Source organism: Octopus bimaculoides, chromosome 2 (assembly GCF_046866305.1).
Source record: "Octopus bimaculoides isolate indiv1 chromosome 2, ASM4686630v1, whole genome shotgun sequence".
NCBI classification, from domain to species: Eukaryota; Metazoa; Mollusca; class Cephalopoda; order Octopoda; family Octopodidae; genus Octopus; species Octopus bimaculoides.
In genome coordinates, this window is record NC_142929.1 from 37,258,668 (window position 1) to 37,274,308 (window position 15,641).

The window sequence follows — 15,641 nt, forward strand, 5'->3', positions numbered from 1 at the left end:
ACCTGTCTGTATAGTCTTCATTTCTCTCTTTAAAGTAAAATGATATTTTGTAACTCTATCTAAAGACGTTATCTGTTGTAATATTTACATAATATTTGTGAATAGCTATGTGTCCGTTTCATTATATGAAACATTACTTGTTGAAATTCAGAAAAATATTAAATCTTTTTATACTTCTTTCCTTAAAATTTTTATCATAAAGATTCATATATAAGTTTTGGTAATATCAAGGGTAGCATAAAGAATTGATATTTTGTAGCAGAAGATTTTCATTAAGACTGAAAACATTTTATAATTGTTAGTTTCATTCACAAAAGTAAGTGATATATATCCATTAAAGGGTGTGAAATAAAGCAGTTTTGGAGATGGATAATTGTACAAATTTAAACATTTACATAACATTATACCTTTTTTAAAGCTAATTATTTAACTATACTATTTATCTATTTGGTTACAGTAGTTCTGATGGTTGTTTCGGGTAACTTCCAATTTGCTCTGCTTCTGCAGACCCATGGCACAGATTTTTTAATTAAAACATGGATTCACTCATCTCCATTCTGTCATTTGAGCTTGAAGCCACTTACTTTTAAAATACAAATATGTATCCTATGTTCACTTTTTAATTAATATTATATAACTAATTTAATTGATGTAATTTGTAAATCATAAATGAAGCTACTAATTTGTTATTTAGATGGCATGTATAAATTAAGTGAATATCACTTCTTAGGCTTGAGGAACTGAAAAGCAAATCCACTTGAAACTTTGTGGTTAGTTAAAGTAAAGAAATATTTAGAGATCAATGATTACATAAACAGATGAATAAAATTTATTGCTGTTATAACAGCAATTAACATATTCCATGAAGTCCAGTCTTAGTAACAAATTACATCATAATAATAACTGTTAGAAAGAGAGACTTGTTTTTTAACTCCTCCACATTGAACATTCCTGTTTTACCAACTCTTATTTATTAATGAATAGGCTACTACCAGAGTGTCTTCCTTGTGGATATTAATTAACAAGAAAATATATATTCACCTGATCACACATCATTTTCACATATCCAAACCAACTTTTATTTTACAATGTTTGAGAGAACTATTCAGGGTAACACCATAGAAAAATATTTTGCTTTTCTTTGAAATCATAAATTTATGTAATAAATTCTAAAATATTCAGCTTTTTATTATCCTTTCTTTTCTTATTTATATGCATGTTGAGTTGGCATCTCAACAAATTTTATATTAAGCTCCAAATTCTCTGTAAGCCTTTAAAAAATGAAAATTTAAAAATAAAAAAAAAACGAAAACTTAAAATCTTAAAAATCAAAAACTTGAAAAAAAAAGCAAAAGCTTAAAAAAAGAAGTCGGTGTTCCACGATTTTCTTTATAAGGTACAGTATTTTGCTATTGTTACATTATAGTTAAATTACTTGGCTATTACTCTGCTTTTCGAAGCTCTTTAAAACTACATGATTCTATACAATAGAAACTATTTTGTTCAGCCATTTAGTATATTTACTTATTTTGTATTAATGTATATTCAACAAGTGATGGAGTTAATTAATGCATTCTTAATGATTAAATTATTAAGTATTACTGTTATGATATAGTTATTTTTTAAATATGAATATTGTATGTGGAATTTATTCTAATAATACTTAGTGAAGCAAAATGGTTATGTTAAAGGTTGATGGTTCTTCACCTTTTGTAATTTAGTACCTTCTTTTGCAAGATAGCATCTTACAAATGACCTCTCAGCCTGTTTTTAAAAAAGAAAGAAAAATCAAACTGAAGCTAATTTTGTTGTAGTTTATTATGAATATTTGCTTTCCTTATGCAGCATGTGCCTCTTTGTAGATATGTATGGATTAATGCCTCTCATGTTAATTTTTTTTTCAATCATGAAATTTATTAAATAAGGCAAGGATTTATGTAATGAAATTATATTGGACCTTGATGTATCTTCTATCAAGTTTCTGTTTACTGATGATATACTGTTCTATTAATATTTTAATCCAAACAGGTTTTTTTGAAAATTTGTTTAAAATATGAAAAATGTATTTACTTTAAATATCATGTTTCTTAGAAAACCCTTCTAAATATTTAGTACATGTCATAGCACTCCCTTTGTAAGCTCACAACACCACTAAAGGAGTAAGGGTACATGCTACTGTTTAGGCTAAGAACCACTGCTCTAGACATTAGGTATACTATTTTTATTCTGAATCTTGGAGTAAACCTAGTATCAGTAATCAACAAAAACTTGTCTGTCCTACCAGTGTTAATGTTATTAAAGGTTACATGTTGAAATATAATCAACATATCAGTTTAAACTAATATCTTAAATCCATTTTAAATAACATTTTTGACTTCACAATGCCTAGAATGTGATTCTTTTAAGATTTCAGGTGATATTCAAAAAGTAAATAAAAGTATGCAGTGTATGTGTTGAAATAATTTTAAGATAGAATATTGTAAAGCTTTTAAATCACCAGAGTAGATTTTTTTCCTTGTTTACTTTCAAATTAGCCTCATGAGTGTTAAAATGTTATGAAAAAAAAAAAAAAAATTAAAAAAAAGATTAGATGTACAGTTTCTTTTCGCTTGGAATAACTAGTGTATTGATTGGAGTTATTCTCTTGGACTATATGTCTTCAACAGCATCATTAGAGACATTTACAAATTACTATAAAATTGTCATTAAAATTTATTTGATTAATCAGCACAATTATGTTTGTTAACTATTTTGTTTCAATCTCAGCTAATGAAATAGAATATCAAGCATGACTGTGTGGTTGAGAATTTCACTTCCTAACTTTGTGGTTGGTTTTGCATTCAGTTCCACAACACAGCACCCTTGGCAAGTGTCTTCTATTATAACCTTGGGCTGACCAAATCCTTGTGAGTGGATTTGGTTGATGGAAACTGAAAGAAGACTGTTGTATATAATATATATGTATGCATGTGTCTGTATTTTTATTTACATATGCAATTGTTTGTATGAATGTGTGGTGATCAGGTTCTCCTGTCAATAAATCATCCAGGCACTTTGTTCCTCTTAAGCCATGTGAAATAAGTGACCCTTTACTTGGAATACAGGTAAGGATTAGCATCAAAGAGACATCTGGGTTGTAAAACAATGTGTCAAATAGCATATTCATCAAACACATGCAAGCATGGAAAAATGGATGCAAAATGAATGAACTGCATATAGTTTTATTCTTGAAAAATAAATGGTTATTAAAAGAAAAATACCCTTTGATTGAACACTCAATAATTACAGATTGATGTCAAAGAAACTAATTGAATATATGAATAGTGAAATAAATGCAATGTTTAATTGAAAGTGTGAGTAATAAGTGACGAGTAAATCAAGGATATTATTTTTTCAGGTGACATTAGTTGTTAACTAATAATCTAATATATATTAATTTTGTTTTTCAGCTATGATAAAGTTGAATTAAAAAACTTTACAACAAGCTGGAAGGATGGTTTAGCATTTAATGCATTAATACATAAACACCGGTAAGTCAAACTTCTTTTAATTTAGTTAATGACTAAATGTTTGTTACAAGGTTCCACTCCAGCAATTATCTACAGCAATTAGAATAAAATCAATATTGATTAGGTTTCATATTTCTAGCTTTTTGTTTCAAATTGAAATGCAGACCAAAATGACTGAAATCATTTAAAGAAACACACACACACACACGCACGCGCAATTTACAGTTATCTACATTATCTAACTTTCTTATTCCTCAAATTTTATTTTTATGTAAAATATACCATAGCAATAAATGACAGCAACCTGTTCAGGAAGTGAATCTTTGAGAACATTCAAAACTAGCTGACTGTTTAACCAACAAGAAAGAATGCATCAGTGGGATGAAACACAATATGAGATTGTGTTGAACTGTGGAAAACCCAAGTGCAGATTTAATGGAAATATATTTATTTTAAAAATAGAGATTAGAGGTTTTCTGTTTTTCTCAGAAGTGTTCCTTTCAAGTGGTTAGTTGAGAGAATCTAAAATGGGCAGGATGCTTATTCTTTTGTATTTGTTCTGTTGTTTATTTCTCACCCCAGTGTGCAAATCTTGAGGCTCCTGCTCATTGCTTGGTTGCCTCTGTGAGCCTATAAGGAATGTGTATCTAGTTGCAAAGGTATGCTTAGTGTCAGGAGAGCTTTACAGTATGAACAAAGCCACCAGTGTGTGGTTGAGTTCATGAGGTGTAGGTATCAATGGATTAAAGAGATTTATTGGTTCTGTGAGTAGTCTAGTGTAGGTTGAGTATAACTAGGCTTAGTTCGTTTCTATTGATGTCTGGGAGAAACAACATCCAGTTGTGTTGATGAGGTTTTAAGCTGAGTGAATCGCTTGCATGTTGCTTTCTAAAAAATAGAAAGAAAAAAAGCTTCTGACTAATAATAATAATAATAATAATAATCCTTTCTGCTGGAAGCACAAGGCCTGAAATTTTGCAGGAGAGGACTAGTCAATTACATTGACCTCAGCGTTTAACAGGTATTTAATTTGTTGACTCTGAAAGGATGAAAGGCGAAGTTGATCTCAGCAGAATTTGAACTCAAAATGTAAAGACAGATGAAATGCTGCTAAGCATTTTGCCTGGCATGTTAATGATTCTGCCAGCTCATCACTGTAGTAGTAGTAGTAGTAGTAGTAGTAGTAGTAATCGTTTCCACTATAGGCACAAGGCCTGAAATTTGGGTTGATGGGGCTAGTTGATTACATCAACCCCAAAAGGATGAAAGGCAAAGTTGAGCTCAGGGGAATTTGAACTTAGAACATAAAAACAGATGTAATGCCGCTAAATATTTTGTCCAGCATGCTAACAGTTCTACCAGCTCACTGCTTTACTACTACTGCTACTATACTACTTATATAATGATAATAATAATGATAATGCTAAGAATAATAAATTTCCTGATGCAGTACCAGACAGGGGCTCTCTTGGCTTCTGATCTTAACTGACTGGAAGTGTTATCATGTACATTGTTTTTTCTTGGTATAAAAGATGAGCTACAGCAAGTATTCTGCTCAAAACCACAGATTTGCTTGTCAATTGTTTGACCATAACCACTTGAGCATGTCCCTTAGTGGTTGATGATATGTGCATCTCTGATCATGAGCAGAAGTAGTAGGGGAGCATCATAGCCATGTGTTGAAAGGAATTCTTTGGAGTTTGAATAATTTACCTCTGGAAACATGGGTGTTTCATTCAGCATCCTTAAACAACCCTTATTGAGGGACCTTTTGAGTGGAATGGGCTACTCAACCTGAAGAAAATTCTAACTGAACCCCACCTGCAAGGTCATGTGCTGTTTATCTTGATATGAGATCACCTTGTTGCACACACATAGTTATGAAGCATGTGCCTGGTGTACCCTTATCAGACGGGCAGTCATGATGGGTATACTGGGCTTCATATATTTTATCCCAGTGTCATCACTTTGATGGCATGCACTGCTCTCTCACTCAATAATAATTATTATTTCTACTCTAGTCAAAAGACCTTGAAAATTTTTAGAGAAGAGGGATAGTTGATTACATCAACCCCAGTGCAGAACTGGTACTTATTTCATCGACCCCCAAAAGGATGAAAGGCAAAGTCGACCTTCATGGAATTTGAAGTCAGGATGTAGCGGCAGATGAAATACCGCTAAGCATTTTGCCCAGTGTGCTAACAATTCTTATTTCTTTATTGCCAACAAGGGGCTAAACATAGAGGGGGCAAACAAGGACAGACAAAGGGATTAAGTCGATCACATCGACCCCAGTGCGTAACTGGTACTTAATTTATCGACCCCAAAAGGATGAAAGGCAAAGTCGACCTCGGCGGAATTTGAACTCAGAACGTAGTGGCAGACGAAATACGGCTAAGCATTTCGCCCGGCGTGCTAACAATTCTGCCAGCTCGCTGCCTTACTCAATAATAATATTATTAGAATGTCCTAACAAGTGATTCGACCACCAACCTTTGCCAATAGCAGAGAATGATCAGGTGAAACTCACATGGGATATGCTAATCAACAGAGATAAGAAGCTGCAACATAGCCAACTAGATATTACTCTCTCATGGAAGGAGTCCGAAAAGTAGACACTTGTTAAAGTAGCTATAGTTGCAGACCAGAATATTGTGAAGACAGAGAATGAGAAAGTCAAAAATTACCAAGATCTAGCATTGGAAGTGAAGCACATCCATAGAGCCTGAAAAGTGAGTGTGATACCTATCATGATTGGTGCACTTGGGACCATCTCAATGAAAGCAATATACTAGCATGAAAAGCTAAAAATACCAAGCTTCATAGGAAGTATACATTTGGCAGCAATACTCAGAACAGCGGATGTTGAGGAAAGTGTTGTGTCTCTGAGCTGAATAGTGACATAGATAATGCAAGAAAAGAAATAATGAAGATAATAATAATGTTAATCCAATCATACTGTTTGAAAATTAGTAAAGTTTCTTTTACAAAAATATTCGATATCCTCATCATTCATTTAATCCAAAGTTGTTTTATTCTCCCTATTACTATTAACTGAACTACTACATTGTCCACTCACCCTTATATGAGAATATTTAGTCAGAATCAACTCCAAATTTCAACATTTATTTAAAGGTAAATTTATCTTTTTATGTTTCAACATTATCAGTTGGCCATAAATTCTTCCAAGGGTTAACCCTTTTTATACAATATTTCTGTTGAAATACACTATTGTTCATTGTCACTGTTGTCCTCTTCCTCTTTGTTTGCCATACGTTTTCCTTGCTGGCATAAGCTGGTGTTTGGAACATAAAATAACATGAAATTCTGATGGAAGATTTTAATTAAAATCACTTTAAAACAGGGAGTTAGTATTGTAGAACCAGGGGCTGTCTTGTTCATTTTGGTATCAAAAAGATTAATTATCTCAAATTATTTCAGTCCTTTCTATCTTTCTCTTTTGACATCTTCCTTTCTCAGTCTGTCAGTCATCTCAATCAAGTAGTATAGAGACAGGCTGTTGAGTTAGTAATATTTGATGGTGTATGGTTGGTTGTTAGACATGTCTTGTAAAACATAGAACTGAAAATATATTACATATTCACTATGTAATGAATGTAACTCTCTCTTTTTCTTTTGTTGAAATTGATAAAATAAAGATAAATTAAATTGTAAATATGTATTATAACAGCATTGTATGTTTATATTTTAAATCTATATTCTTAGATCTGAGTTATTTTCATATGATGATCTTTTGGATAAAGACAATTACTATAATCTGTCACATGCTTTCAATGTTGCACACCAACATTTGAATATTGATCCATTATTGGATCCTGAAGGTTGGTGAATTTATTTAATTTAAAAAAAAATATTTTAAATTGATAATTATTCATAATAATTATTATGTTTTGGTATTTTTAAAAGCAGAAAGTAATAGAAATTAAAAATAATTGTTATTTCTATTTGAAATGGAAAACTTTATTTTGCATATATATTTATATATTTCTTTCTCATGTTAGTCTGAATTGAGGAATTTTAAAGTAGGTTACTTAACATTCAGATAGCTACTAGTGTCCCCCACCTCCTAGTTTGCTTTAATCTACATTCATGTTCAAGGTTGTCAGTTGTCCTTGAAACAAAATTAGGAAATTGATTCCTTTATATTTAGAACCTGTCATAGGGTTCTAATTTTGTTTTACTTTACAGTTGTAATTATTCCTCAAATTAATTAAATCTGTCATTCACACTGATTCTGACCTGATTCAATACGTCTTATGTTTTGAAATGAGAATTATTGAAAAAAATCTTATATTTCCATTATTAATTAATGAGTATACATTATTTTCCTATGCTAAAAGAGATTAGTTAAGTTAGATTACTGTTGCCCCACTATATTGGTAATTTCTTCTGCAAAAGTTAACAACTTAAATGTTTCGGTTTACCTTCTCCATAGAAGCTAAATATGTGATGTGTGATTATTGTGTTAATATTACTATATTTTCATTACAGATGTTAATGTAGACAATCCTGACAAGAAATGCATTATAATGTATATAATGTGTTTATTTCAAGTCCTGCAAAATTCAAGCAATAATTCATCAAATGAAACAAATACAAAATTAGATTCAGTTAAAAACTTACAAGCTGAAACAACTTTAATATCATCTTCTCCAAAGAGTATCGATGAGCACAGTGTACCTACACAACCTGCAGCGACTGTTACTACTGAATCCAGTTCTTCACTTACTGTTGAAGATGATATGAATAAAATAAGTGCAAAGTGTATGGACAAGACTAACTATGAAGCTTTGAATCCTGCTGCTGCTGAGGTAGGAAAAAAAAAAACATTTTGCTTAGTTTTTAGTTCAAGTCTGAATAAGCACCTTTGTAGTCAAATCAGTCATCTGCTCACCTCTTTTCTCTCTCTCTCTCTCTCTCTCTCTCTCTCCTCTCTCTCTCCTCTCTCTCTCTCACTCTCTCCTCTCTCTCTCCCTATCTCTCTCTCTCCTCTCTCTCTCTCCTCTCTCTCTCTCTCTCTCTCTCTCCTCTCTCTCTCTCTCTCTCTCTCTCTCTCTCTCTCTCTCCTCCTCTCTCTCATCCTCTCTCTCTCCTCTCTCTCTCTCTCTCTCTCTCTCTCTCTCTCTCCTCTCTCTCTCTCTCTCTCTCTCTCTCTCTCTCTCTCTCTCTCTCTCTCTCTCAGAAGAATGTTTATAATTAAGAACAAGTCAAGTCACAATTATAACTAAGAGGGTTTCAAAACCCTTACATGTTTAGAAATAGCAGTCAAAACCACTATAAAGCCATTTTTATCACTCATATTATTTCTCTTCACAATAAGAGATGTCTGCAGGCAACATGACAAATAGAATCGACAACTTTAAAATATGTAAGGGTTTTGAAACCCTCGTAGTTATAATTATGACCTGTTCATAATTATAAACATTCTTCTTCTATGTATTTTATTGTAACATGTTTGGCCATTGATATATTAATAAATAATTATTGTCTATAATATATCCTCCGTAATGTATAATTATGTTACTTTTTAATTATATATATATATATATATATATATATATATATATATATATATATATATATGATCAATCATGGCCAGACACAGTGATTGACCGCTAACTCCAAAACTTTTATTCTCTCTCTGTTTATTTCCTCATGTTCCTTTCTGTTGAAGAGCGTAGGCTCAAAATATGAAAGTCTTTCTTGCCTTCCCAAGTGTCAAATTAATACACCTGCTTGTTGTTTATACACCTGTCTTCGTCTTTTGTTTTTCTGTAAATTTCAACTATATATATATATATATATATATATATATATATATATAAAAGATTGAAATCTGGTATAAAAATAATGTATCACATTACTTTGTTGTTCATCATCATCATCATCGATTAACATCTGTTTTTCCATGCTGGAAAGTCTTTCTTGCCTTCCCAAGTGTCAAATTAATACACCTGCTTGTTGTTTATACACCTGTCTTCGTCTTTTGTTTTTCTGTAAATTTCAACTATATATATATATATATATATATATATATATATAAAAGATTGAAATCTGGTATAAAAATAATGTATCACATTACTTTGTTGTTCATCATCATCATCATCATCGATTAACATCTGTTTTTCCATGCTGGCATGGGTTGGACGGTTTGACTGAGGTCTGGAGAGCCAGTGGCTGCACCAGGCTCCAATCTGGTCTGGCAGAATTTCTACAGTTGGATGCCCTTCCTAACGCCAGCCACTCCAAGAGTGTAGCAGGTGCTTTTTACGCGCCACCAGCACAGGAGCCAGTCAGGGGATACTGGCATTGGCCACGATCGGTTGGTGCTTTTTATGTGCCACTGGCACCGGAGCCAGTTAGGTGGGCCTGGCAACAAACACGTTCAGATGGTGCTTTTTACGTGCCATCGGCATAGGAGCTAGTCAGGTGAACCTGGCATCAACCACGTTTGAACGGTGCCTTTAATGATTTTTTCATCACTACAGAAATTTTATTAAAAATAAGAGGAAGAAATACACAGATGCAAATGCATGCATGTGGTTATTTACATAGATTAATGTTTACATTAAACTTAGAGAAGAGCAGTATATCTAACTTAAACTGACTGGTTGATAATTTATCAACTCCAGGAGGTTAGAAATTATTATGAATTAAGTAAAGAACTGGTTGATATTGAACTATTATATAGCTTAATCATTTAATTGTTTCAGTAGGTACAGCCTTAGTGATGATGATGATGATGATGATGATGATGCTGATGGTGGTGGGATGCTATTGCTGCTGTTATGTGTTAGGGAGGAGAGTAGTTGACTGAACTAACCTAAGTACAAAATTGATATTATTGTCACTGGCCTTGAAGGAGTGAAAACAAAGTCTTGTGGGATATTTACCAGAACAATTACAGAACAAGACTAAATAGTGTAGAGTATTTAGTGCAATGTTCTACTGATTCTGCACTCTTCCATCTTTACTAATGATTTCTTATTTATGCAAAAGCTAGAAATTTGGGAGGTAAGTATGTCAATTAAACTGGTACTTATTTTATGGCCCCTGGAAAACGAAACAAACCAACTTTAGCAATACTTGAAATTAGAATATAAAGGGATGTATCTAATACTGCATGTTATTTTGGCCTTGTTTCTTCCAATATGCCCTGAGCCAGCACAAGGAATTCAGCATCCTAGGCCAGTCTTACAATGTGTGTTCTCTTCTCTCAGTCCAGCAATGGGAACCTCTCTCTCCAATTTTTTTCTACATGATCCTCCTGCTGGAAAATGCAGTCATAAAATTATGGTCAACTTGTGAATAAGAAATCTGTAGTTTTATGATTATGTATTTAACTGAGTAAATCTGTGCACATAATTTGAAATATTTCAGAACAAATCATGTGATGGATCATAACATCACATGAATTTTGCACTTCTCTCTGTCTACCCATGTTCTCCATAACTTCTTTGTTTTTAGAGTGATCTTACTTGCTCTTGTTATTGATAAGCTTTTGTGTTTTTTATAGACTGAAGAAATTTTGTGTAGGTTATTTGTGGGACCTCAAATTTTAAAAACCCAGATAGTCACCTAGCTTGCCAGGCCTAGTACCAGCTCTGAGTTCACCACACTAATGATAATTCTTTCTACAATAGGCACAAGGCCTTAAATTTGTTGGGAGGAGGCAGTTGATTATATTAACCCCAGTGCTCAACTGGTACTTATTTCATTGACCTCGAAAGGATGAAAGGCAAAGTCAACCTCAGCAGAATTTGAACTTGGGACATAAGGACAGATAAAATGTTACTGAGCATTTTCCCAGGCATGGTCATGATTCTCATCTGCTCACCACACAAATTTTAATGATTTCTACTATAGGCACAAGGCCTGAAATGTGGAGGAGGGGACTAGTCGATTATATCAACCCCGGTGTTTCACTGGTACTTAATTTATTGACTCCCAAAAGGATGAAAGGTAGTAGTAAAGTCAGACTAAATCAATATATTATCAGTACTTCTGTCAACTAAGGGGAATAGAAATGACATGCAAAATCAACCCAGTGCAATGATTTTCTAGTTTAAGCACAAGGCCAACAGTTTTAAGGAGAGAGGGTTAAGTCGATATTTTTGATCCCAGTATTTGAGCAGTCCTTTATTTTGTTGCTTTTGGAGAGATGAGAGACAAATTTGGCCTCAGCAGGATTTGAGCTTAGAGTACAAAAAGCTGAACTGAAAACTGCATGAGTAAACTGAATGAATCAGTTGGTTGAAACACTAAGTCAAGTTCACTTTCAGTCTTCTGAAGTGGGTAAAATAAATACCAGTGAAGTACATTAGTTTGATTAATTCTACTCCATCTGTTCTCAAAATTTGAAGCCTTTTGCCAATTTTAGAAGTTATTATTGTTGTTAAAATTACAATTGATGACAGAATAGGTAGAGCAGTGAACAATATGCCTTCTGTGTTTAGTAATACCTTTTTATGTTTTGTGTTCAAATTCTGCTGTGATCAATTTTGTTTTCAGCTTTCCAAAGTTGATAAAATAAGTACCAGTTAAATACTGAGGGTAGCTTTGATGGAACTGACTATAATCGTCTTTTCAAATTTGTGGCTGTATATCTTTGTTCAAAACTATTATTATTAAAAATGATTGAGTTATAGAATTAGAATACGAGGCTGAATATCAGTTCTGCTATATACACATGTATAATGCTTTTTATGGACAAAAATCTATCTTTCGAAGTTTATAGTCTATACATTTTAGTTTTGGTATACCATAGTTTCCATACTAAATAAATAAATTATTTAGAAACAGTGAAAATTAACTAAAAAAAAGAAATTCTGTGTTTCAAATGCATGACAGTTCGAAACAGTTTTTGCTTTGAATTTGATCAAATTAAGCTACAGGCCTATTGATAGCACTATATATGTATTTACGTACAGCTTGGTTTTTATGTGTCTGTATTATCTTCCATAGTTTAATAAGTTTTCTAAGAATTCAATGGAAGCAGAATAGTATTATTTATGGATAAAATTTTAATTTAAAAGCAAACTATTTAAGTAGCCATGTGTTTTTGAAGTTATGCTAAACTCAGCAAAGTATGTTGACTTGTCTACTCCAAGACACACCTCTCTCTGTTGAGTGGGTGGGTAGTGAAAGTATGAGAAGAAAGTAAGAGTGAGTTACTGACTATTAGGAGAGAGACAGAGAGAGGGAGGGAGAATGTAGAAACTTGATAGGGTAGCCTATAACAGCAAAGAGATTATCTCTACTTCCTGGCAGTGCTGGACTATTTTCAGACTGCTACCTCTCTTTAGTTTTGTATATTTGAATGAAAAGTAAGAACATAAGAGATAGCGATGGTTATTTCTGTTTGGTTTGTTGTATTAACAAGCAGCTGACTGTGGGTGGACAAGGCAAAACATTAGTACCCAGGATTATTTTGTTTGTGTTCTCAGTAAATGCTGTTACAGCTCTGACTGCTTTGTTAGTAGAGAGTTGGTGTTTAAAAACAAAATCCAGTAATCTCCATCTATTACTGGAAAATTATAACTTGTTATAAAATGTTTCTAAAGATTTTTGATGGCTACTTCAAGTGAAAAATCAAGTAGGTATAACATTAATTTTATTCTGTTTAGTTATTTGTATATATTCATTGTAACAGAATTCTTTAATTATTGAAGTTGCTAATTATTTGTGTTATATGTCACTTTTCAGTCATTGATGTCTCTTAGTAGTGGCAGTTCTAGTACTTCAAGCCGGCATAGCACCATGAGCACCAGCTCACTTGACCTCCTCTCCTATCAGGACATGTTAGAAAATGTCTTAGCATGGCTACTGGAAGCAGAGGAAGTAATTGCAAAACAAGAACCTGTTGTTGAGACTATAGCACATTCAGCTGATGGTGATGCTTCTGACATGCTTGGGGTCACAAAAGTTAAGCAACAATTTAATGAACATAAAGTAAGTAGATATTTTATCAATAGTCACCTGTGACTTTCACTTCATATTTGCTTTAGTTGAATTGTTATTAAACAATACATTGCTAATGATAGAAAGATTAACATTGTATTTCAAATTGGTCCATGATAAATGAATAAGAAAGGATTAATAAACATATAAACTGTTGAAACTGAAGATGCTTTCTTTGATAATTATTATTTGATTTTATAAAAAGAATATACTATTGTATATTTGTGTGTGTGTGCATGTATAGTTTCATATTCAATGTGCTAAATAAAGTAAACTGGGACATTTAATGTATTAAATGTCATGAAATTTAGTTTTTTGATTTTATTTACAGCTTAATAGTATTTTTTGTGTGTTTAGAAAATAACAGTTATTACTTAGGGATAAACAAATACTTTCTACATTTTTATCTTCAAACATAATAAATAAGTGAAGGAATAATTCTTTATTCTTTTATACATTTCAGCCCAAAGGTTGTTAATTAAAAAATTAAATTTAGATCATCAATGAAGATGATTTAATGTTAACTAAAAGTTTGCTTGAAATTCCTTTTTATTAAACAAGTTGTATGAGAAATTATTGCAGACATTTTTGTCTTGGGTTTCTCACATGTGTATGATTTGTAAATTGTTTATCCCAGTATTATGAATCATCTCACTAATATCAGTGTTACATGTTTTCTAGCTGTCTTTCCTTTTTACTTGTTAAATAGTAGTGTAATAAACAATCTTGGGTCCTTACTTCAGAACTTGTTTCAATCTTTTACCTTTTACTAAACTTTATATTTAATTTCAAACATGAATTACAAGTGAAAGTTATGACTGTCTGTGTGTGTGTGAATATTCTCACATCCACGTGTCTTACATTGTTGTCATTATATATAAAAGAAACTTTCATGATAACATTTTATTGTTTTTAAATTTTTAAGGATTCATCAATGGGCTTTGTGCTACTATTAAGTAATCTCAAAATTTGACATTTCTGAAACTTGTTTGAATGTTGTTTAATTTAAATTTTTTACTGATATTGTAATACTAGATTGCATTAATATGTGGCATCAACTTAATATAATGATGGCATATTTATATAAAATGTTGGTATGTGTTTCTAGCTATCAACGCTTTTTGAAACCATTCCAGGCACTCAGCAATGATCGTGTGTGTGTGTGTGTGTGTGTGTGTGTGTGTGTGTGTGTGTGTGTGTGTATATATATATATATATATATATATATTTCAAATTTTCTTATCAAATACCATATTTATGCAGACTGCATTATTTTAGGAAGAAATTTCACTACTATATCATAGTTACAAGTTCAGTTTTCCATGCTAATATGTGTTCAGTGTGTTTGCTGAAATATTTCTCTTCATTTCAACCTGATTATTGTCTCTGTTGGTCCTTATTCTCTGGTTTCGTTTTTAGTTTTCATTTGGCAACAAGCAGTAAATATTTTTTATTTACTCATATATTCCTTACTCTCATAGAAAATTTATCTTCAACTTTATTTAATATGTTAGTGACACAATTCCTTAAATATCTATAAACACTGTGTTTTTTTTTAATTGGAAAAAAAAATTGAATTGAAAAATAAAGTTCTTTAATTACTTTGCAAAACATTTGATTCAAAGTTTTTCAAAACCATGCTATAAGAATTAAATTTCAATCATAGCAAATAAAAACATTGCTTGCCTACATAATATTATATCACTTTCATGGTTAGGACAAAAAAAAAAAAGGAAGAAATTATACCAACCTACACTTAGGAGCAAAAAACATTATGGACTGTTTTATTTCATTTCATTCCATATATTTAAATATATTTACAAGGTTTTGTTACTTGTATTTTGATTTTCTTATTGGTTTGTTATAATCTGAAACGATTTAGTGTTACATAAGATATTCATCATCATCACCATGATTTCACACCCACTTTGCATGCTGGTATGAATTGGATGGTTTGATTATAAACCAGCAAGTTGCGGGGCTGCATTAATCTCTATTGTTATCTTTGGCATGATTTCTACAGCTGGATGCCCTTCCTAATGCCAACCACTTTTAATTTATAGCTTAAGCCAACACACTTAACTGTTTAGCATTCAGATTACTCTGTCAAATGTAATGCTTATTTATTCACATTATTTTGAATTATCCTGC

At 32.0% G+C, this 15,641-nt stretch overlaps 1 protein-coding gene across 13 annotated transcripts in view; it reads left to right on the top strand.

The window, feature by feature from the left end:
* Positions 1–15,641, top strand: part of LOC106873450 (dystrophin) — a 712,951-nt gene that overhangs the window by 162,244 nt on the left and 535,066 nt on the right. For 10 of the 13 annotated variants that reach the window (XM_089343243.1, XM_089343268.1, XM_089343278.1 and 7 more), the window contains 4 exons: positions 3,450–3,530; positions 7,236–7,351; positions 8,022–8,341; positions 13,236–13,481. In XM_089343243.1, coding sequence (XP_089199369.1) covers positions 3,450–3,530; positions 7,236–7,351; positions 8,022–8,341; positions 13,236–13,481 — 763 coding nt within the window. Of the gene's footprint in view, positions 1–3,449; positions 3,531–7,235; positions 7,352–8,021; positions 8,342–12,702; positions 13,126–13,235; positions 13,482–15,641 lie in introns of those variants that run through there. The other 3 variants (XM_014920809.3, XM_089343326.1, XM_089343333.1) reach the window with 1 other exon arrangement.